This window comes from Vanacampus margaritifer, chromosome 14, assembly GCF_051991255.1.
Source record: "Vanacampus margaritifer isolate UIUO_Vmar chromosome 14, RoL_Vmar_1.0, whole genome shotgun sequence".
In the NCBI taxonomy this organism is placed as follows: Eukaryota; Metazoa; Chordata; class Actinopteri; order Syngnathiformes; family Syngnathidae; genus Vanacampus; species Vanacampus margaritifer.
Window position 1 is genome coordinate 13,484,511 of NC_135445.1, and position 24,127 is coordinate 13,508,637.

The 24,127-nt window shown below is 40.7% G+C and overlaps 2 protein-coding genes and 1 long non-coding RNA gene across 3 annotated transcripts; 2 read left to right on the top strand and 1 right to left on the bottom strand.

Annotated features, from left to right (window-relative positions):
* Positions 1-9,648, top strand: slc5a1 (solute carrier family 5 member 1). Its single transcript, XM_077586189.1, has 15 exons — positions 1-162; positions 1,490-1,561; positions 1,670-1,774; positions 1,840-1,899; positions 1,984-2,088; positions 2,161-2,266; positions 2,885-2,965; positions 3,054-3,262; positions 4,165-4,300; positions 4,363-4,470; positions 5,506-5,656; positions 5,727-5,895; positions 7,173-7,388; positions 7,466-7,565; positions 7,995-9,648. The coding sequence occupies exons 1-15, from the start codon at positions 25-27 to the stop codon at positions 8,207-8,209; spliced, it is 1,971 nt and encodes a 656-aa protein (XP_077442315.1). The 5' UTR covers positions 1-24; the 3' UTR covers positions 8,210-9,648.
* On the bottom strand, positions 5,423-16,777 carry LOC144064043 (uncharacterized). Its single transcript, XR_013296694.1, has 3 exons — positions 16,644-16,777; positions 15,671-15,885; positions 5,423-5,873 (listed from the first exon to the last, which is right to left on the bottom strand). It is a non-coding gene; the product is annotated as an uncharacterized LOC144064043 (long non-coding RNA).
* On the top strand, positions 11,771-23,939 carry rnf208 (ring finger protein 208). The gene is made up of 2 exons (XM_077586191.1): positions 11,771-12,232; positions 22,094-23,939. The coding sequence occupies exon 2, from the start codon at positions 22,830-22,832 to the stop codon at positions 23,604-23,606; it is 777 nt and encodes a 258-aa protein (XP_077442317.1). The 5' UTR covers positions 11,771-12,232; positions 22,094-22,829; the 3' UTR covers positions 23,607-23,939.
* Positions 23,940-24,127: the final 188 nt, after the last annotated feature.

Sequence of the window (24,127 nt, forward strand, 5' to 3'; positions counted from 1 at the left end):
CGTGTGCGAGGGACACCGTCAACGATGTCTCGTGACTACTTTGGCTTCTCCTTCGTGAGGAGCAATGCCGCAAACAACACCAGCCGTGTGGCCCTCAATAATCCTGCTGATATATCTGTCATTGTGATTTATTTTTTGGTGGTCTTGGCTGTTGGACTATGGGTGAGTTGTTCAACCTCGAGGGTACATTTTGGTATCGTCTTGGATATTAAAGTAGTCATTGGTTGTCAAGGTTATTTTATGTTTTCTTTTAGTTAGAGCTGAAACCTAAATCCAGAAACTAATAGTAAAATAGCAAAGACATTACCAAACTATGGTGCAAGAGTGCCATTCAGAGAGTGCTTCAGATTAAAATTTATGATTCCACATTTATTTTCTCAGTGGGCCTTTATAGGCTGTAAACAGTCTTTGTTTTTAGTTTGTGTACAGAAGGGAAGGGGTGTGCAAACAGGATGTCGGGATTTCACAGAGTTGTGGGGCCCACCCGTCCATGTGGGGCCATTTTGCTGGGCCCCACAAGTTAAGACCTCTTTTTGAGGATCAAGACTTGGTTTTGGAGTTTAGGTTTGAATTGGGTTATGGTTGAGGTTAGGGTAAGGAATAGGGGTAGGTAACCATTTTTGATTGTTGGGTTTAAGGGAAGGGGCTAGGAAATGCATTATGTCGATGAGATGGCCCTACAAAGATAGTAAAACAAACGTGTGTGTGTGTGTGTGTGTCTTTAAAAAACTATGAATAACTATTGAAATATATTAATATCCAGTAAGGAAGGATGAAGTGTAGCAGCCATTGAAGATGATTGTGATGTTGATTCAATTCCCAAATTGTGGTGCGCTCGTAGCCCTGGAGGATGCACGACTGCCAAACAGCGAATGTGAGATTAAAGATTCTGTTAAGTGAATTCAGAGATATGTCTCTAAATACATAACTCTATATACAATTGTAGTTCATTGCTGAAAACATATGTAACGCCTGACAACAGTGAAAAGCTAAAACCAAGCCCAGTGACACACTTGGGCTTCCGGCATAGGTTCTCTCACGATATAAAAACTTGAGTATCTTCTCCTCTTTTTGCAAGTTACTTTTTATTACAAGACCCAATTATACTGCTAGGCTACAGAGAGCCGGTAGCTAGCAAGCTATGTCTACATTTCTACAACCCTAAAAATGGGATGCCGCTACTGTATTTACAGAATGGCTTGGTGTCATTATTTAAATCTGAAAGTATTGTAGTATTTTTTGTTATTTGGGCTTTTATACTATGTTGAAACGCATGAGCACTGCCTTATAACTAGCAGGAAGTATGTGCTCAAATATGCGTAGTTTGGGCCACAGGCTCTGCTTAATAAATAGCTAAGTTTTCCTTAAATGCCTCTTTTGTGTGTACCCACATTTGACACAACACCTGAACGCTGTTAGCCCTTTAGATAACTAGCAGCTAGCTAGCGCCTCTTGTCACATCAAATCCCTCTGTTTGCCTCGTTTGCAGGCTATGGTTCGTACCAACCGCGCCACTGTCGGTGGCTTCTTCCTAGCTGGCAGAAGTATGGTTTGGTGGCCGGTGAGACCCTCATTTTCATGTCTTGCTATTGACACAATACTAACAGGAATGTGAAATGTTTTCCGAATGATAATAATATATATTTTAAAAACATAACACCTTCCAAAGATTGGAGCATCACTTTTCGCCAGTAACATTGGAAGTGGGCACTTTGTGGGAATTGCCGGGACTGGTGCAGCCTCCGGAATAGCCATTGGTGGATTTGAATGGAATGTGAGTAAATAATGAATTTTAAACAATTCTAATTAAAATAATGACAGTGACTGTTTTAACTTCAGGCTCTCATTGTGGTGGTCATCCTGGGATGGCTCTTTGTGCCTATCTACATTAAAGCTGGGGTAAACAGGTCAACTTGCTCTTTAGAAAAATTAAACAAGACGGGGAAAGACAAATATAAAATAGCATTTGGGTATTTTATTTAGGTGATCACCATGCCTGAGTACCTGAAGAAGAGGTTTGGTGGGCAGCGCATTCGTGTCTACCTCTCAGTGCTCTCCCTCTTCCTGTACATTTTCACCAAGATCTCAGTAAGTTGCTGTACAATATCTCTTGATTGTTAGCAGTTGTCCTGACATATAATCAATCTCCTGTCCACTCAGGCAGACATGTTCTCTGGCGCCATTTTTATCAACCAGGCTGTGGGCCTTAACATCTACTTGGCTGTCGTGGCGTTGCTCCTGATTACGGCGGTGTACACCGTCACAGGTCTGCCGCTCAGGGATGCATTCATTCCAGTCACAGGCTGCACAACCACATCCATTTCAATCATAAAATAAATAATTAAATAAATGGCCGGTGACGTGTACTGGGGGTAAAGTCTTTTCCCACACCTTCTCTCAACCCATTTGTCAGTGGCATGTTATTGTTACCATAGGCTATAAAATGTGATAAGTGTAAGATAGCCTCCTGTAGCTAGCTTCTACTTGAACAGTGGAAGATCTCAAGATAGATATGTTAACTTAAAGAGCAATAAATATGCAGTCTGCACTGTTAGTCTTTGAATGTGAATAAATGATCATTTTCAGCACCCACCTGTTTTCTGAAGCTGAGCCGTGATTGGTCGTTAGCTGAGCCCGAGCAACTGTGATGTCATTTTCAGTCGACTGCAAGTGGCAAAATAGCCGCCCCCTAAAATGGATAAAAATGGGTGGATTTTGCTGCTTAACTCATATTCCACAAACACAACAGTAATCAAAATGTTGTGTTCAGACTACCTGGCACATACAACATATTATTGTAAAGAAAAAAAAAATTCACACTAATGTGTGTGTTAACTTACAGCTGAAATGCAGTAAGCTATATTAAGCTTTTGTGTATCTTAAGGTGGCTTGGCTGCAGTGATCTACACAGACACCTTACAGACCATCATCATGATAGTCGGATCATTCATTCTCATGGGTTTTGGTAATCCATTTTCTCACATTCCTATCTATTTTTAATGTTATTTTGGATATTGTTTGTACCGGGTCATAATAAAAGATCCGTTTTGCAGCCTTCGATAAAGTGGGTGGCTATGAAAGCTTCCAGGAACGCTACATGAATGCCGTTCCTTCCATCACGGGGAACATCAGTGAAAGTTGCTACAAGCCTCGGCAGGACTCCTTTCACATTTTCAGGGACGCCATCACAGGAGACCTGCCGTGGCCTGGCCTGGTGTTCGGACTAACTATTCAAGCCATGTGGTACTGGTGTACTGATCAGGTCAGTCAAATGGAAAGTGGCATAACTTAACGATACATCCATGGTCATAAAAAAAAAAAAGACTTGATGGATCCTCTCATGTTCAAATAAATGCAGCTTTATCTCAATCGTTTTGGTCAAGCAGAACTAAAGCAGTCACTTTACTGGCTATTGTGGTTGGATGTAAATGTGCTATCATGAACTTTGCTTGCAGATAACATCATAGGTCTTTTACTACTTTTATCTACTATTTCCTGTGTAACCAAACGACTAATGTGCTTTTGCCTTCATGTTTTCGTTTACCGAAACAATTCGCTACGCTTCATTGAACCTTACAGAAAGCTGTTTGACTACAGTTAGTCACTGTCCACCCATGGGGTGGGGGGAGTCTGGTTAATTGCTGACCTCCAGCATGGGTAAACTATTAACAAAAGATTTTTGTTTAAAAAAAAGGGGGGTTTCTATTTGCAGGCTACTTCCTGGTTAATGAAGGATAATGTAAGAAAGGACTGTCCCTTTTTTGGGGGGGGGAGGGGGCAGTTTTCATCTTGAATAGCAATTCCGTCAACATGAATAAATGTATGTAAAATTTCTTAGTTATAGTACACTATCATTTGTACATGATGGCGACATCGTAAAACTAAGATATCCTTTTAATATCGTAGCATTTTTCCGTTTCCATAAATACCAAAGATTTTATTTGAGCATTTTTAAACGTATCAACTCAGTAACACTTTTTAGTAAATGAACCTATCAAGTACTCGTCAGATATGTAGCGATGGTCCTCTTCGGATGGGTCGAGCCGAACGGCTCGTCATGTGTGGCGAGCTTAAGAAGTGCCTTTTAAACGATAAGGATTAAGGTTTACTTACTTGTCAAACACAATTGTGTTAATATATCAACTTGTCTGTCAAACAATGTAGGTGATTGTGCAGCGTTGCCTGTCAGCCAAGAATTTATCCCACGTTAAAGGCGGTTGCATCTTATGTGGCTACCTGAAGCTGTTTCCCATGTTCCTTATGGTTTTCCCTGGAATGATAAGCAGGATTCTCTACTCTGGTGAGTGATGCTCAATTTTCTATGTGACTTGCCAAAGCAGCTGAACTGTGCTTTTTTTGCAGACGTGGTAGCCTGCGTAGACCCGGACGAATGTGTAAAACACTGCGGGGCCAGTGTGGGCTGCACCAACATCGCTTATCCCAAACTGGTGGTGCTTCTGATGCCCGACGGTGTGTAGATGATGGCCTTGCCTCCCCATCATCCTCCTTCTTTTAATTCGTTTTATGCTGGGGGGAAATATATAATGTATATAGAGAAAGAGATTAAGAATATGATAAAGTGGTTCAATGCTAACAGGCTGTTTATAAATATTAGTAAAAGCAAATTTATGTTTTTCAGTTGGAGAAATATGGATGTCAAAGCAACACTGACTGTGCAAGACATAGAAATAAAAAGGACTAATGAAATTAAGTTTTTAGGCATTATTGTTGATGAACATTTCACATAGAAAGTGCATATGGAATATGTCAAATCTAAGGTGTTACAAACGTAGCACTGTTACACAAGGTTAAAGAATCATTGAACAAGAATGCTTTGCTATTGTTATATAATTCATTGATTGTTCCATACCTGAACTATTGCATTGAAGTGTGGGGGTGTGCAGCCAAAACCTATACTTAATCCATCTTTCTTTTACAGAAACGTGCTATTCGTGTTGTTTGCGGTTATGGATACAGAGACCACGCTAAACCATTATTTATACAACTAAAAACTTTCAAATGTAATGAATTGATGGAGTTTAACCGCCTTAAAATATTGTACAAAGCCCATCATGAAATTTTACCAGTTAATATACAAACTAAATTTATAAAAAGGAAAAAGTGAGTAAAAATTAAGAGGATCAGACATTTTTTCCAAACCTAAATATAGAACAAAACAAACAGAAAGATGAATTTACTCAAGGTGTCAGTCTGTGGAACATTTTGGATTGTAAAACTAAATCTTCTCTGTCTATTTGTATTTTTTTTAAATGTATAAAAGCATAATTATTGCAAAAATTAAAAAAGTACACACAGTTTAATTATTTGAAATTATTTTTTTGTATTTTTACTCGCTGTCATTCATTTTGTGTTATTGTTTTTTTTTGTGTTGATCAGGGGCGGACAAAACAAGTTTGACATCTTTCTGTCCACTTTCATTTCTTTTATTTGAAAGAGTTGAATACAAATTTGAATTGAAATTGAATTCAACCAATGCATTCTCAGGTCTGCGTGGTCTCATGCTGTCGGTCATGCTGGCCTCTCTCATGAGCTCCCTCACCTCCATCTTCAACAGCGCCAGCACTCTCTTCACCATGGACATCTACACCAAGTTCCGTCGCTCCGCCACCGAGAAGGAGCTCATGATCGCCGGCAGGTTAAACAAATGCTTGACGTGAAGCGATTCTTATGGTTCAGCTTCATATACGGCCTTATATTTATTGCAGAGTGTTCATTGTGGCGCTGATTGGCGTGAGCATCGCGTGGATCCCGGTGGTGCAGTCGGCCCAGAGCGGTCAGCTCTTTGACTATATCCAGTCCATTACCAGCTACCTCACACCGCCCGTCGCGGCCGTTTTCATACTGGCCATCTTCTGCAAGCGAGTCAATGAGTCTGTGAGTTCCCACTGAGTAGTGGTTAGTTAAGGTAATTTACAGGCGGCTTGGAAAAACAGTGAGGTGAACTCTGCTCCGTTTATCATCTTGTTATAGAATGACTGTGCAAAGGTCTTGGCTTTTGTTGCAGCTTTTTGTTTAGTGCTGTGTAATGAGGTGACGCAGCCTATTTTGCTGTTTTTTATTTAGCTCTTCAAGTAGGACATAAAGACCAACATTAAAATGTACTAGAGTAGTAGCGTAGATGAGGCAGAGGTTTTATGTAATAAATATTATTGTCAGCCACTGTAAAATTATGCAGTTTGAACATTAAAATCATAAATGTTTTTATTTAATTAATTTAATTAATTTAATTAATTAATTATTTAATTAGTTAGTTAGTACTTGTACGTCTGGTGTTCCTCAGGGTTCAATTCTGGAGCCTCTGCTGTTTTCGCTGTATTGTCCATCTTAAGAAAACAGCATTGGTTGTGCTCTATAAATATTGAGTTGAGTTGAGTGATGGGAGTCAGCAGCCTAACTATATAAATTGCAAGGCCAAGTTGAGCAAGTCTAGACTAGCACAACTAGCTATCTAGCAAAACTAAAGGAAAACTTCCTTTAACTGCAGAGGGGAACACAAAAACAGAACACTTTCTGAGTTTAAGGTAAAGAGAGCCAGATTCACCAATAGGCTATTGACCTACAGCAAACCTGTCTTCTCTCTACCAATCAGATAGAAGAGGAAAATAACACACAGTGTAAACTGCCTTCTTTCATTATTGCTGAAATTCAACCTAAAGATCATCTAAAATTGCTGATCAGATTGAAACAAGTTGGGGTAGTTTGCAACTTGGACCTTCCGATTTGAGTGGCGTTCAAGTGCACATTTTTCAGTCGCAGGTTGGGAAACTCCGAATTTGCATTGTTTTGGAATGCAGCATAAGACACTAAGTGCAAAAGTCTTTTACTCCAAACGTCATCAACACTGTCTTTCATCACTGTCACACTAACTTAGCAGAATGATAATGTCACCAGTTTCAGTGTCAATTATTAGCTTCCACCAAATACAAAAGAGAAAAGCTGTTTGCTATTTAGAAACCATGTTAGGTTACTTGAAGACTTGTCCATAGATGTAAATGTGAGTATGAATAGTCTATATTGTCTACATTTGCCCTGCTATTAATTGGGGATCAGTCCACAGTGTAACTTCTCTGGCACAAAGTTAGCTGAGATAGGTTCCCTTGCGAACCAAATGAAAATGGATGGATGTTTAAAGAACCTTTTTTATTCCACAGGGTGCCTTTTACGGGCTCGTCATCGGCCTCCTAATTGGCCTGTCAAGGATGATCGCAGAGTTTGCTTATGGCACAGGCAGCTGTGTGGAGCCCAGTAATTGCCCCACCATCATATGTGGCGTTCACTACCTCTACTTCGCCATCATCCTCTTCGTGGTTTCCTGCATAGTCATCGTCGGCGTCTCCCTCGTGACCAAACCCATCGCCGACGAACACGTAGGCGGTGTCTGACTTAATGGTAATGATAACAATCAGCGCCGCGTGTCACTCTTTATGTTTTGTCTTGGATCTAGTTGTATCGACTGTGTTGGAGCCTGAGGAACAGTACTGAAGAAAGAGTTGACCTGGAGAAAGACGACTGGGTGGAAAATGACAACAGTGTGGAAATGGAGGGTAATTGTCACACTATGTAGTGCAGTTATGACGTTTTCCTGCGAAAGGTCGAAAATCTGTGCATAGTTGACACCCACTAAAATACACCCAAAAACCTTCATTCAACTTTATAAAAATCCTATATATGTTTTCCGCCAAAAAAAGGGAGAAAAAAACTTCTTCTTTTTTTTACATTATGTGCTGTAGCTCTGTATGTTGCAGTATTTTACTCCAGAGTTTCCACTTTGCTACAGTGATCTCTTTTCTTGCTGCCTACACGATCATTTCTTGAGTAGACTTACAGGAGACCTAGTTGTCGGTTGTATCATTTCTATTAAAAGTGACATTGCCAAGTTACAAGCCTGACATTAAAAAAAGGTTTCACATTTTGGCAACATCTCAAATATGTAAGAAAAACATTCACAAACCACACTTGCAATTTCTGTTTAGAACCAGAGGAGGAGCCCGGCTTGTGCAAGAAGGCACTAACAAGCTTCTGCGGCCTGGAGCAAAAGAAAGCTCCAAAGCTGAGCAAAGAGGAGGAGGCCGAGCTGCAGAGGAAGCTCACAGACACATCCGAAGTGCCACTATGGAGGAACGTTGTCAACGTCAATGCTATCCTCCTCCTCTGCGTAGCCGTCTTTTTTCATGGATTTTACGGCTAATCACGCTCTGTATATACGTATATATGTTTTGGTGTCGGGCCGAAACCTCATAAGTCACAATTTCGCAAATTTTATGTATTGAAAAAAAATCTATAATTTTGGTAGACTATTCCACACTTGTGGTTGTCATTTTCACGAACGATTGGCCAATTTAAAGTGTTGAAAATGTATTGCTTTCTTTGATGATGCAATGTAAATTTTGGGGCTCTCCTGAAAAATGACGATCTTGGAGGCGCAAGGTTTCGGCCAGACGGCAACGATATACTGTATGTATAAACGAGGATTTTTTTCTAGGATTATTAATGACGCTTGCATAATTCCTTGTGTAAATGTACATGTTGTCTATGTCATGATTATTATTGTGTTAAACAAGCACCAACTTAAAAGAATTATTGCCACAATTTGTACATTTGCACTGACTTGGACTAAGAAATAATATAGTAGAATGACCTTTATTTATTTTAAGTGTTCCAACTTATGTGTGTCTGTCTTACCTCAGTCCTCTTTCTATTATCCATATCCACAATTTACTTGTTTTATTTGCATCTTGCCCTCTGTTGATTCAGGCGTTAATAATTGACAATAAAACGCACTTCTCTGGACTTACCTTTAGAGGTCACTGTTCTTGCCAAAACAATCTATCAAACTGTTTTAATGACACCCACATGACATTTCTGGATTGGTCATAATAAAGGTTTTCCTTGAAACATGACACCATCAATTAGGCTGTCTAATTAGCACGTAATGTCAAACTGCCACATACTGAAATCTTTCTTCCTTATGGCATTCTGTGTCGGCACAATGTCTCAACGTTTATGGCTTAATGTGGTTAATGAGTAAACATCAAACGTGTGCTTGTATATTTCTTCTTTGGTTCTTTTTTTCATTCTCCGTTTTAAATTGTGGTGTGTATACAATACGCACAGGTTTGTGATTTATTCTCATATTACAATGGTATTTTTGCAAATTTACCACTTTCCTGGCTAAATATTGAAATTTTATATTTTTAAAAAATGTGGCTTATCATAATAATTTTTCTCCTTGTAATATATATATATATATATGTGTGTGTGTGTGCGTGTGCGTGCATGTGCGTGCGTGTGTCTAAGTTAAAAAATAAATAGATAAATCACTACAATCTATCGCATATTCTTTATCACTTCATACCGTAAAATAGCATTCTTCAATCTAAAATAAAACCGTATAAAGACGCTAAATATGAAATAATCACTGATGTGTACCATATTATAGTATATCATGAATATGCACGGCCAGTACCGGTTTTTATTGCTTTACATAGTGTTCTGTTTTTGTTTTGTTTTTTTACTTGTATTTTGTTTTTTAAAGTTGTATTCTGAAGGTGTGCTTTTGCAAACAGGATTAACAAGATCTGTTGTTCAACATCCTTGCTTAATATTAAAGGAAAGTTACAATAGCTACGTGGTCACTTCTTACTGCATTAGCTACATGTAATTCACATTCAAGCGCTGCAGAAATGCGTTGCTGCGCGGTGATGTTTTCTTCTTTAATTCATCATTCCAAACACTCATGAATACTTGATTGAGCAGAAACACGTTAGGGGCCTTGATTTGGAACATAACATGCTTATCTTAGACAATACAACCTTACTAGATGAAATAATGACTGCAGTCTTAGTTTTGAGGACTACTTATTGCGCCAATGACAGTGTTGACTTCCTGAGGTGCACAAAAGCGAGACTGAGTCAAGATGTTGAGATTTCACTGACAAATTGCTGTGCTAAACTCATTTTCTCATTAGCGTCTGCTAATTAGCTTGACAGGAAGCTGCAGGACTGGACAAAAGGAGACCACTTGGTTTTACAGTAGACACAATCCTATGTCCTTTTGGTAAGTTATACAATAAAAATCATTTGTGATATGTTTCCTCCATGGATCTGAGATTACTATTTTTTATTTATGAAATCTTCATTATCCTTATTATGCAATACAAAACAAAGCTCAAATATGCTGCGTTCAACTTGACAGCTGAATATATTTATAGGAAATAGGATAAGGTAAAATAGTGTTGTGAAAAATTGTGTTTGTAACAATATGGACAAGCCACTTTTCTGCTGAAAATAAATCACGTGGGTACCATGTTATAACAAAAGGTACCTTTGCTTTTAGTGTTTTGAAATAGTTTCATAATCATTAGTAAACAGTATCACCCCCACCTCCTAGGCATATACACATACAACAGTTGTGCTAAGGTATGGGAGTGCATATAATAATAATAAGCACAACAACAACAATAATAATAATAATAATAATAACAACAACAACAATAATAATAATACTAATAATCAATTCAATAAATATATTTCTACAATTATTCAGATGGTTCGATGCACGCTGATTAGGAATGAAATACAATCCACCAAATACATCCACCACATATCAGTGGTGGCCAGAATTTGTCTGCTACTGGATCAAATCCATCAAAAATACCGTTATACCATCTGTGCCACAGCTTAGACTTGGTTACACCTGGTCTAAAGTCATCTACTTTCTGTCACCAAATTGGCAGGTATGCCAAGGGCGTGTAACAGAAAACATCCTTGGTCCACCAGAATGCCTACTGAGGTGCAGTGCGATCTACCAAAATCTCAAAACATGGTAAACTAGACTTGCCACAACACAAAAATTAAGATGTATCAGTTTTTACGGCGAACACACGTTTGCCTGCCTACAAAAATAGGGCTCCAAGTGTTTATAAATAGCTTATTTCAACATAATATAATTAAAGGGAAAGTAAAGCAAAACAATTATTGACAATAATATGTTCTATGCAGTCCCACTAGTCTAAGAACGGCATTATAATGAATGTTGTTGTGTGGAATATGAATTAAGCAGCAAAATTCACCTGTTGTTATCCATCTCAGGGGGGCGGCCATTTTGCCAGCTGCTGTCGGCTAAAAATGACAAAGCAGTTTCTCGGGGGTCAGGTAACAACCAATCAGGGCTCAGCTTGCAAATGTCACATGACCAAACTTGGAAAACAGGTGAGCTGTGATGGGTCGTTACCTGGGGAGCAACTGTGTTGTCATTTTCACTCAACAGCAAAAGTGGCAGAATGGCCGTCCCCATGAGATAGATTAAAAAAAAAAAAAAGGCTGCATTTTGCTGCTTACTTCATATTCCAGACATGTAATATTAATCACAAAGCTGTAATTAGACTGGTAGGGGCACACATAATTTTTTTTTTTTTAATATTAGGTGCTTCTGCCACACTTAAATCTTATCCGCCCAACTCATGTATTTGAAGAGAATGTCAACAATGGATGAAATGCCTTTGATTGAGTTAACAGCTTGGAGTCAGCATGTTTTACCGAACATGATTTGTTAGTGAATTTATGCTTCATTTCCTTCTCCCGGCACTCTGTAGATTGGATCTGCGTTTGCGCCAGCTTCCTGTATGTGTGTAGGGAGGGTGTGTGACTGTGGGGGTTGGCTGTTAAAGTTTCTGATTGGCTGAAATATTTCCTCTGTGGCAACTAAAAACCGCGACGCTGCCTGCAGAGCCACTGCAATGTGTGCTGCAGCGAGGGGATGGGAGGGAGTGTGTGATGGAGAGATAGAGTGAGAGAGCAGAAGTGAGAGAAAGCGTGAGCCGAGTGCGCAAACTGCGCATGCGCAGCAGTGAGGTGCGCTCGCCTGGAACCGATCAAGGAGGAGGAAGAGGAGGAGGCGTTGTGAGCGGGGCTGATAAGCGCACGGCAGAGCGGGACGACGAGGAAAACAGTGCTGTGCAGCTAGATTAGAGAGCCAGGCCCGGGAGGACTAAACTACACCAGGGAGGAAGAGGAAGGATGGAGACAGTCGAGAGTGACGCTCCGACGCACACCGGAGGAGGCAGAACGGTGGCGTGAAGGACAAAAGAAGAAGGATGCGAACCTCCACCTTGCCTCCTCCATCTTAACATTCCCTCCATCCTCATCCTGCTGGGGAACAGAACCTGCAACCTTCTCCTGCTTGTTGAACAAAGACCTGAACGAGGCTTAAGGTGAGGATGATGATGATGTTTTCTATTATGTGTTAGGTCTGAAGGAGGTGTAGGTAGGCTTACATGTCTGTTGCATCATCACGCATGCATGACTGTTGATATCGCTCCCAGTGCTATTTATGGGAGGAGGAAAAAAATCAAATGTGGATTATATGTCACAATAATGTATGTGTTGAATGTTTTTGTGCGTATTTAACCAGATGAAATGCTGTTTTAGGCTCCTTGTAGCCCAGAGGCTTCTCACCCCAGCTGTGTTATTTGGACGTCTAGAGTAGTTCGGACATTTAGCAGACCTCTTAGACAGTCTGCATGAGGTGTGTGTGTGTGTCATCCCAACGTACGTTGGTACTGCAGTGGGAAATGTTACCATTGCATAACCGGATCTCTAGAACGCACCCCTCTCTCTGCTTGTGCCAAAAAAGCTTCTCCAGCTTAAATATTTTGCCCATCAACGACGGCTTGTCAAGACAGCGAGCCTTTTTGGAAAAATCAATCAGCCTTAATCAATCGAGCCGCCCTCAGCGTATTGCGGAAGCTCATCAATCATCCATGAGGTGGCGGGTGATGCTTATTGCTTTTTCATTTTTCTGCCTGCGTGCACCTCTGCCATGTTGTTGCCGCCGCGGCTACGGGAACAATGAAGAGCACTTAACGGAAATGAGTTGCAAAATGGCCGAAGTCAACAATGGATGGTGTGGGAAAGAAGCATCAAAACAAAAAACGAAATCGCCATCAGTCCTGACACGTTCAAGTGAGCAACTACATTATCTACATAGAGTAAACCGAGGGATTTGCACTCAAGGTCACCGCATGTTGCATAATCAAAATACGACATAATACCCTGCATGCTGCTTTTTTTTTTTACCAGCCGAGGCTTGAATGTGGACAGTTGGCTCAACATAGCTGACATATCTGAACGCACGCCTTCGCTATGATGACGGCATGCAGCCGACTCGAGTAATAGACATATGTGAAAAGGATGTGGAGGACAGACAGGTTTTCATTGAGAGAAGAAGACGAGAGAGAGAGAGAGAGAGAGAGAGAGAGAGAGAGATAGGGTCGGCATGGAGACTGATGACTCATTCAGAGCATTCAGAACCCTTCTTCCCTAACTCGCTTACAATCACAGGTGAATCAGCTCAGAAAAGATGTCGGTGGAGAGTGGGTGCGTGAGGATGATCGCAATGTTTGTCAGCCTTTTCTCAAATAACGAGAATTTGATAGATCATCATACCAAATCGGTGGCAGTCTTACAATTTTGCAGTCTTTACAGGAGGTTCTCAGTAAGATGGAGGGAAGAAGGGCTCGCTCAGTTACTGCCATACTTAACGTATTTCATTCGATTGTTTTATGTCATCAACTTAATTGTCAAACGAGATCGTCATGTCCTCATTAGAGGTGGAACCAACAGGAACACCAGAGCGTTTCCATGGGTAGAAAAAAAACTAAACAATTGTGAAGCTGCAAAAAGATGTAAACAACTCGAGAGTCCCAACATTTGACCTTTCGAGGTTACGAACGACTTGCTCATATAGTTGACTAATTGCATTTATGGTAGAAATGTGCTTTTCATACAAATATTTACTGCATTTATGACTTTGCTAATGAGTACGTTAGCATAGGTTAGCAACGGACTATGGAGCTTCCAGCTTAGGTCGGTGCCATAGGAATGGAATTCTGTTAAACTGAAGACCACTGTTGTGATCAGTGCTGTATGGAAATCTATTTACTTTTACAATTTTTCAGCCAAAATTGTAAATATTAGGGATGGGTGAGTAACAAAACCAGGTATCAGTGCTGACATCAGCGTTGTTTTAAAGTATCGCTACCCTTTTTGTGGCCATTACACAGGAATTAAAAATGAGAAGAATAGAAAACTGCAATTCAATGCAATTTTAAGGGAAACTGTTATATTGGGAGATATGTATAGGTCTTTCCTTAAAATGATCCGTTGGGTTAATTTGATGTATCAAAAGTACGAGTGGTATCAATATTGGTGCCTACTCAAGAGCTGAGTACCGGTATCAAATTGAAATAAAGTGGTATCGAAAAATCCCTAACAAATATTTAAAAAAAAGATTCAAACAAACTGATGTAACCTGGTGTTGTAACATATTATGTGTCAGAAAACATTTAATTGAGAAGGTGAAAACTCCACACCATGACATACATGACTTCATATGGATTTTCATCATGAAATATTCTCTTTTAATGTCTTTATTAGATACCAGTACGAGTTCTAAATTCTGGATTAGTCACAGAAACCGATACCAAGTACTAACATCATTAGTACTTTTTAATACAGAAAATTTCCCCCCCAAAACAATGACAGATCATTTGGAAGAAAGACCTCTACATCTTAATATAGCATTTTCCTTAAAATTCCATGAAATAATGAAAATTTTCTATTATTCTAATTTGCAGTTCCTGATAATAAAATGGACATAATAGGAGGATGGAACTCACCCATCCCTAGTCTTTATATACACCTATTCTTTGTAAACATATTTTTATGGAAGCATTATGTGCAATTTTGGATCTATATATTACAATACTATTGCAAATAGAAAAATAAAATGACATGAAATAGTAAATCCTCGTCAAGTTTCCTTTTCACACAAGAACTCAAAAAGGATAGCATGTAAAGATCAGCACTAACAAGATATACATTTTTGCTCTTTTTCACATATTTATTTTTCGCTCTTACTATTTTTGCAGTTTTGACCACAATGAGTGAGCTATATTCAAAACACACAATTTATTTATTTATTTATTTATGTATTTATTATCATTAAAACTATCACGGTACTTATACTAGTACTACTATTACTACTACTAATTTTATGGTGCTTTAGTGCAGAATACCACAAAGTAAGCCATCTCTTATATTTTTACCGCACAGCTACAAAACCTGTAATACAAGAAATATACTTTTGTTTGACGGTGAATGTACCAACTGTACATTTGTTTAACTGATTATATTAAAGGCAAGCACACACAAAAAAATGAACACTAAACTGTCAGAGATGGCATTAATTCCGTCTAACAGTATCGGAGAGAAAGAAAACAGAGGGTTGGAATATTAGCACCAATAGCATCAATTAAAAGGTATGAGGGAAATAGAATCTACTTTTTTGTATGCAGTCCTACTGAATTGCCATGAGAACAGGTATGCGTGAGATGTTGTTTGTGTCTGATATCTGCTTGCCATGCGTTTGTTTGTCAGCCCAATGGAATGCAAAGCATGGGTCACAATGAGGGTGACAATGCTGTGAGCAGGGATATGTGTAAAATATGTGTGTGTGTGTGTGTGTGCGTGTGTGTGTGTGTGTGTGTGTGTGTGTGTGTGTGTGTGTGTGTGTGTGTGTGTGTGTGTGTTTGTGTGAGTCTCCCATCCTCCTAATGTTTGTGATGACAACCAGCAGGTCAGATGCCTACCTTGATTTCATTAGCGTCGTAATGAACCCATGCACCCGTAGAGGAGTCTGCAGACATGCAACTGCGGGAAAATCTTGCGGCAGTTTGCACTTTTCAAGCGGCGGTCGGGCCGGGATGAGCTCCTTACGTAACAACAGAGGGCGAACATCGATGAGCACGGAGGCTGCGCCAAAAGATGAGGAGGTCTCTTATCGGCCCGTCTCGTGTTGTGTTGTCTGCAAATCAGAGAGGGGTAATTTTAGCCGCTTTGTCTCCTCCGGCTCAAAGACTCCTCTTGCTTTATCTCCAACGTGCTGTTTATAACCACAAAAAAACAAGCGTGATCTCATTACTTTCTATTTTTAATGTAGATGTGACTTTGTAGTCTTTAGTCAACTTGGCATATTCTCACACTCTTTCAGCTTTACAAAGTACATTTAAGTCATGGCTGGCACCTCTTCTTTTGTAGAATATGAATTAAGCAGCAAAAATTCACCAACTTTTAGCCATCTCGGGGGTGGCCATTTTGCCACTTGATAAAAACGGTTTGGATTTTGCTGCTTACTCATATTCAACAAACGCAATATTAATCAGAATGCCATGTTTAGACTAGTAGTGGAACATACAACATATTATTGTCAAGAAAACCTATATTTAAGCGCAGTGTTTAATGTTAAAAATGTGTATATTGTTTCAGTGGCTTGTAACAATATTAAGCATACAAACAAACCTTTGCCTCATTTATTTATTTATTTATTTTTCCTTTGCCTCATTTATGATGAACAGACCTACTGTGCTACTGTTTAAAATGGAACGTACTAAGCAAAAACACTGCTCAAGTTTTACTTTGTGTAAAAACGTTGGTAAGACAGTGCCCTCTGAGATCTGTTATTCTGGCTAAATGGCCCCCCAAAAAAACTGCCTTATGAGAATTGTTATTTTGCTTGAATGGACAACAACAAAAATAGAAAAGAAAGAAAGGGAAAAGTATTACCAAAAGCCTTCCCAGAAGACTCATAGCTTTTGCAGCTCTATTTCTTCCACGTTCAACCTCTTGTAATGCCCAAGTGTCCCAATACTTTTGACCATAATGTCTGCAAAACAAAAAAGCACCAGAAGCCAGTAACAAAAATGGTTTGAACATATATATTGTGATCATGATATATATATATATATATATATATATATATATATATATATATATATATATATATATATATATATATATATATATATATATATATATATATATATATATATTATATTTATATATATATATATTATAAAAGGAAAGTAGTGTGTGAATATTTTTATGAAAAGTGGCACCGTCACAAATTTTTTCTTTATAAACATCGCATTCTCCTATTAATAGCATTAGGCCTTCAAAATCTGTGACAAGTTTGACAAAGAGTGTGTGCGAGAAAGTGTGTGCGCTGATTGAGCGCAAGAAAATCCAAATTAACACATGAACAGGGTAAATCCAGTCCAGTAGGCACTGTCGAAATCAGTTGCATCATCCACTTGAACCATAAACACCATCCTTTTCCTCTGAGAAAAAAACAAACAAACGCTTGTAACTGTAAGTACCTTAGTTCAGAGGAAGTGTAGATCACATTTCAACTCTGATGCTCACCAAAACAGGAGCAATTACCAAGACAGGTAAACTTCCTCAGATTGATTAAAGTTTCTCGCCTTCCTGAATGGAATAAGGGAGTTCCTTCCTTGTGTATGATAGCATTTCAGTAGACTCTGATGTTAGATCACTTCATATTGTTGTGTGTTGTGTTTGCTATGATCCAGGCAGGCGCATAGCATAGCATAGCATAGCATAGCATAGCATAGCATAGCATAGCATAGCATAACATAACATAACATAACATAACATAACATAGCATAGCATAGCATAGCATAGCATAGCACAGCATAGCATAGCATAGCATAGCATAGCATAACATAACATAACAGCCAAAATGAAAAATAACAGTTGGAATTAAAAGCGGTACAAACTTCTCTGAACTGACTGCTCAGTACAAAGATCAAAACATTCAAATTCCACACAGGAAGACGAAGATTCAAACCCAGAACCTTAAACCTGTGAGCAAACCACTAACACACCATGCCACCTTTTTTTTTTTACACACCCCCAACGGACCATCTTTTTTGCACCTGCCTTCTAAGACCATACATCACTATGATGTATTCAAAAGGATATCTCGTCACCAATTGCCATTCCTTATCACATGCGTGTGAAAGGGTGGAGGAAGGCTATTTAGAGGAAAGTGTTCCAGGGCAGATGCACGGTGGGATGATACACGGAGAGGGACGACGTTTCTAATATGGCCGCTGCATGTGAGAGTGAAGGCGTGTCGCTGTTGAGGGTGCGGAGGGGACGGGTGCAGGAAGCGCTGATGTGCGCATGCATACACAAACCAGAAATAGAAGCCTGCTCTGCTGCGCTGCCTTTTTTCTTCTTCACTCACCATGTAGGTCACCTCCTCTGCTCGCTTATTTCCCCTCAGTGAATAAGCACTGCATAAAATGAAGAACTGAGGTGTCGTCTGTTTGTTTTGTTTAAAATAAAGTCTCACCCACTTGCTTGATGTTGTTGAACCCACACATAGGATAGAAATCCCTTGAGATGCGTTTGAGAGCGCCGTGGATGACGGAGTGTTGACAGAGGAGGGAAGCATGTCTGTCACAGTCACCTGCTCTCAGCCGACATCTGTTTATTTAACACCTACACTGTCACAAAAAAAAAAAGATATGAAAGTAGAAGCACAGATAGAGTGATACCTTGACATATGAGTTGACTTTATTCCGTGTCAGCTGATAACTCAATGTAGTTGTACAAAGCGTGTGAGGAAAGTTCCAGGACAAACAGCAGAGATCCTGCATTGTTTGCGAGGCAGGACATCTAATGACTGCTTCACCATGGTAACACTCACGATGCCCTGAGCATCCAACGCTTCCTTGCCAAGAACAACATCGTCATGCTAGAGCAACCGCCCTACTTATAAACCTTCCTGCGTCTTTTTTCCTTCTTTCCCAAGTTTGTTTTAAAGCTGTGGAGCACATCAAGATTGCCACAGCAAAGTCTGGGAAAGTGTCTATGACTCCAGTGCGAGTATTTCAAAGGGAATTTTTTTGGGCAATTTGACGTTTGATTTGGAAATATATGTTCTGTTGCATCGGTCCTGGAATGTTTTCTGACCCACATCTAATCAATATTCCCCTTTGAAATGAATTAAAATCTGTTGTGCTTTTAATAAAGTAAAATGTGTGATATTGGCAGTTCCAATAATTTCACCTATGTTGTATTGTATGAAAACAATAGAAGAGAATGTGAGGAAATAAAATTTAATTGCAATGAGACAAGCAGAGTCACAAAAATGACCATAGTGTTCCTTGGGGCGTGGCCTAGTGAGTAACGTCAGAAACATGGCTGGTTGTTGTTCTTGGTAATGTCTGGATGTGAATGTTGGCCTAATGCTACTTGTGATTGTTTTGTATTTTTAAGTCTGCAAATGTTGCTCTCCCTTTTTTTTCTCACACAACTCAATATACCACTAATTGTGTATTAAAAAAAGAAGGGAAAAAAGGCCCTGATAGAGGTAGAAGTATGTGTTTACTTAAATAAAAAAGTATATATTCTGAAATGTACTAAAAGTACAATGGTAAAAAGTAAAAATGATTTTATACTGTAAATTATATACAAAACAGTGTAAAAAAAATCGTTTCTCTTTTATTAGATTTCATAGTGATCACATAGCTAGCTTTATGCTTTTTCTCTAACATTGGCTAAGGTTTTCAAGCTATCAGAAAGTTAGCTAGCTTTAGCTCAGGTGTTTCATGCTATCTAAAAGCAAGCTAGGGTTGGCTCACGGCTCACCTTCAAAACACTGTCACAACGTTGTTCATATAGATTTGCAAATTTTATGAACTTGTAAAGAAAAAAAATAAACTAAATTTGGTTATTCATGATAACCCCTGAAAAAACACACCTTACTTGTGTTTGTTTTTCAGATTCAAATGCAAAATAATAATAATAATATTAAAAAGTAAGGCTTAGAAAGTGCAGATGTTGGTTTTCAGATAGAGGAAATAAAAGTGAAAAGTCATCACACAAAAAAAAATACTCAAGCATTGCGCAGAAAAAAATCCACTCATGTACAGTACAGTTAAAATTTTGACTTTGTTGCTTCTCTCAACATTGACAAAGTGTAGCATTGTTGTCATAGTCAGGTGCACGGCTGATTGATATAGATTACCTGGTACTGTAATGTATTCCTTAAGTCTTTATTTGCAGCATATTTAAAAACAACCTTTTCACTCTGCACTTAGTGCAGTCAGTGAACTCATTCACTGTATATGTGCTATGACAGCGCAACAATGCAAAATGGGTGTTTACTGCGACAGCGCAGCACCTTGTATTGAAATACATGTGAAAAATGTTCAATCCAGGAACATTGTCACTGTGAAGTCAGACTACACATATAGTAGGAGAGTGGTTGGTGGAGTGGTTTCAGGGCACTAACAGCAAAAAAATGTAAAGCAAGTGACATTAGGCGAAATGGAGGAAGTAATACTAAATGTTTGTAAAATGGTGTTTCAGTGTCCCGAACTTTGGGACACCAAAGAAACAACATAAGGTTTACTTCACATCCAAACCAGTGGGAGGAGCCTCCATGCTAGTCCCCAATAGGCCGCTAAGCAACAACTTCCAAATTTGGTCAAACTCGTGCCAGAGCGCTGTCGTCCTTGTGCCATGCCCCACAGCCAAAAAACAGGTGCAGTGTGAAAAGGCCTTTAGATGGATAAAGGCGAATGTGTTTCCCTAATTAATTCACACAAAAACTCCTCTGCCCTGGAGGAGGAATTAACTTGATCGTTGAGTCATGTTAAAAGTAAAACCTCACACCTGGACTCGAGCCAAAATGCTCCTTTTGTCACCGGATCAACACTCGCACGGTTGCACAATACTATATAAAGCACAAGAAAGTGCAACGTCATAAGTCGCTCATAGACAAATAAATGACAGCTTGACTGGCGCCAGCGTACGGGACAGGTACGTTACATGTGCAGAACATGGGTGTCCTTGCTCTTGAAATGCATTCAGTGCCATTTTAATATGGAAAAAATGAATGGGCTCTTAGACTATGGAGGTTGGTGGCATACCAGGACGACTAACTGTGCTTCAATTTCTTATCAAGTTTTTAAAGTACAGTAGATCATTTGAATAGACAGGGTAGGGTAAGGGTTGAGTTACTCGAAACAGAAACTAGCCCTCTAGCAATGGATGAACAGATAGTCAGCTGTAATGCCTAAATGGTTGCATCTAGTCAATAATTTTGCTCTTCTGTCATTCATCAATTTCCGTCAGTGACAAATCCCACATTTCGGTGAGGGCTTCCGCATTTTTGGCGAGTGCTTTATGATGCGAGTCCTCGTAAAAATACACAGACTGAGCAACGACTGAAGCAGGTTAACGTCCGTCGATCGGTGTCAGTAAAGCGGATCCTTCTTGTTACGGTCTGTCACGGTGCGGAGTTGAGTCTGTCACGAGGGCGGAGTGGAGGACCCAAATGCAGGGAGGCAGGAGAACCACGGCAGGAATGAATGAAGTTATACTGACATACTTTATTTTACAAAAAACACTAACAGGGGTACTGGATCTGAAAAGATCCAAAATCAAAGAAACAAACAGAACACCAGAGGTGACAGCAACAAGCGACAATGATCCCACACCGACTGTCCACAACCAGGAAACTAAACACACACACACTAACGAGGTGACTAGACACACCTGGGGCAAGACACAAGTGGCTGAGGGCACGGATTGGTCAACCCGAGGAAGGGCAGTACCAATCGAGACCCCCAACCAAATCCAGAGCCCCAAACATGACACTTCTCATTCAGTGTATATCTACGAGGCTTTGTGTCATAAAGCAGAGGTCCCCAACCCTGGTCCTCAGGGACCGGTATCCAGCCTGTTTTCCATGCCTCCCACAGCCAACACAGGTGGAGATCGTTATCAGCCTTCTCCATAGATTGCTGATTAGCTGATGATATGAATCACCTGTGTTGGCTGTGGGAGGCATGGAAAACAGGCTGGATACTGGTCCCTGAGGACCAGGGTTGGGGACCTCTGTCATAAAGCACTGGTCGAAAATGCAAAGTGGGCAAATCGTCAATAACGGGAATTGACAAATGACGGAAGTGCTCACCTGTGGTACTGTTGTAGGAAATACAAATCGCAACACAAACATCGTTTTCACCACAGTTCTCAGCACAATCTAAAGCAAAATTTCCACTGGAGATGTTTGTCTCAGTGGGCACAGATATGGATCGCAAAGTCCGCCAAAGAATCGCATGCCTGTTGACAACCATGCAACATGTCCATGCAAACATCTGAGTAAACCGTCTCTTTGCTTTCTGTTTTCACAGGTAGACGCACCAAAGCTATCTGGAGGACGCTTTATCATCGTCCAGAATGGTAGACGAACTAGAAATTCCACACTGTTATCACTTCCTCCACCCGAAACCTCAACTCCCCGCCTGGTAGGAATTTACAAACGGGAATCGTTCCAACAACGAGCCTCAAAGGACACCTCCCCTCAAATACTGGACCACCCTCTTATCAACACAGAAAGAAAGAGTCAACCAAGGTCTGCTGTGTAGACTGGGCAGAGCACAGACAGACATAAGGAACACATATTAAGAGTTTCAATCGGCCTGATATTGAATCCACTTTGAGATACTTCGAATTTGATTATCCCGCCCTGTAAATACAGAAATTCGCCAAATTGTAGTGTATGTGTATATAGAACTGTGCATCTAAGATTATCTATTGGTGCTAACTGTGTGAATATAATGTTATTTTGACACGTAAGTAGCCAACACCAGTCGAGGAAGCTGGACTGTACTTTTGTAAGCTTTGTATTAAGGTGCTCTGGCTCAAATCTTCAACCCAGCAAGCCCTCATAAGGACTCAGGCTGACAGGAGCCCCCGTCAGGGTCGGGGGCGGGGTCTGTAAAGGCAACATGGAGGCAGTCATTCGTCCACATGTGCCCTCTAATGGCTGACTTTAACATAACAACACAACCCAATTCTCTTGCCTAGAACCAGGCAGGGGTGTCCACTCCTCTTTCGAGCCTCTTTGTGTCCATTTCCGAATTCCAAATGTCTTGCCTCAGGCGTCAGCCCGTCACCATCCCGATGGACACGGTCAAGATCATCCAATCCGAGAAGTTCCCCAGAGAGTGCACGGTGCCCGTCACCCAACCTCGCTTCGCCCCGCCCCCCAGAGTGGCGTGGGACGGCGGCGGCGAGGGGGAGATCATCGTCAACCAAGCCTGCAGCGACCTGACGCTCGACATGACGGTGGCGACCCCCAGACCCATGCCGTCCCCCCAGACCCCCATCATCCGCAGGGAGCAGAGCTTCTTAGCGCAGCGCAAAACCAGTGCCAACGAGATCTGCTACCACCAGTTCCACTACAAGATGGAGGACGTCATCGTCAACCAGTACGTGCTGCGCTCCTCCTCCACGTCCTCGTCATCGTCCTCGACCTCTTCGGGGCCGCCCATGCCCTGCGAGCCCCTGGACTGCCCCACCTGCGGCCATACCTACAACTTCGCCGGCAAGCGCCCTCGCATCTTGTCCTGCCTGCACTCGGTGTGCGAGGAGTGCCTGCAGATCCTCTACGAGTCGTGCCCCAAGTACAAGTTCATCTCTTGCCCCACCTGCCGCCGCGAGACCGTGCTCTTTACCGACTACGGCCTGGCGGCCCTCGCCATCAACACCAGCATCCTGAGCCGACTGCCCGCCGACCCCAACGGGCCCGTGCAGTGGGGCGGGGACGCTGACCGCAGCTGCTACCAGACTGTGCGCCAGTACTGCCAGTCGGCATGCACCTGCCACATCGCCAACCCGCTGTCCTCCTGCGGCATCATGTAGACAAAACGTGGGCGCCACGTAACGCTGCTCAGCCACACCTTTGTCGACTATAAGCTCTCCCTTTTCCCCTCACTCACACAAACACATACTGTCAGTAATCCCTCCACAGATGATTTATCTCTATATATTTAATAGCACAGATGGATACTGTGTGGGACTAACGGATGCCGACGGTTCGATAAATAGTTAATATATGTATTTTATGTATGGACTGGAAACCTGTTCACCCTCTCTTGTTTGGTTGGATGTGTTTGTCATCTCTTTTCATGGGAATGCCAGGGGAGGTCAATCCCCCCCATCCCCCAAGGTGAATAAAGATTAAATTAATATCAACACTGGCCTCTCATACTTACTATACATATACAAGTGAAAGCCCATTTATCAAAGATGTAGTGACTCAAAAGGTGACACCAAAATCTCTTCACATTGCTTCCTATAATAACCTTTTTTGTAATTACATGGATTGTATGACAGTTATCCTGGCTGGTCCACCCAAATTTTGACCAGTGGTTCGCAAACTT

What these genes read in the sequence shown, in the direction of transcription:
- slc5a1 (XM_077586189.1), top strand. Translation starts at nt 25, where the DNA reads ATGTCTCGTGACTACTTTGGCTTCTCCTTCGTGAGGAGCAATGCCGCA. An exon ending in CTATCTACATTAAAGCTGGG is followed by an intron (nt 1,900 to 1,983) that starts GTAAACAGGTCA and finishes TATTTTATTTAG; the next exon opens with GTGATCACCATGCCTGAGTA. An exon ending in GCAAGCGAGTCAATGAGTCT is followed by an intron (nt 5,896 to 7,172) that starts GTGAGTTCCCAC and finishes TTTATTCCACAG; the next exon opens with GGTGCCTTTTACGGGCTCGT.
- rnf208 (XM_077586191.1), top strand. Translation starts at nt 22,830, where the DNA reads ATGTCTTGCCTCAGGCGTCAGCCCGTCACCATCCCGATGGACACGGTC.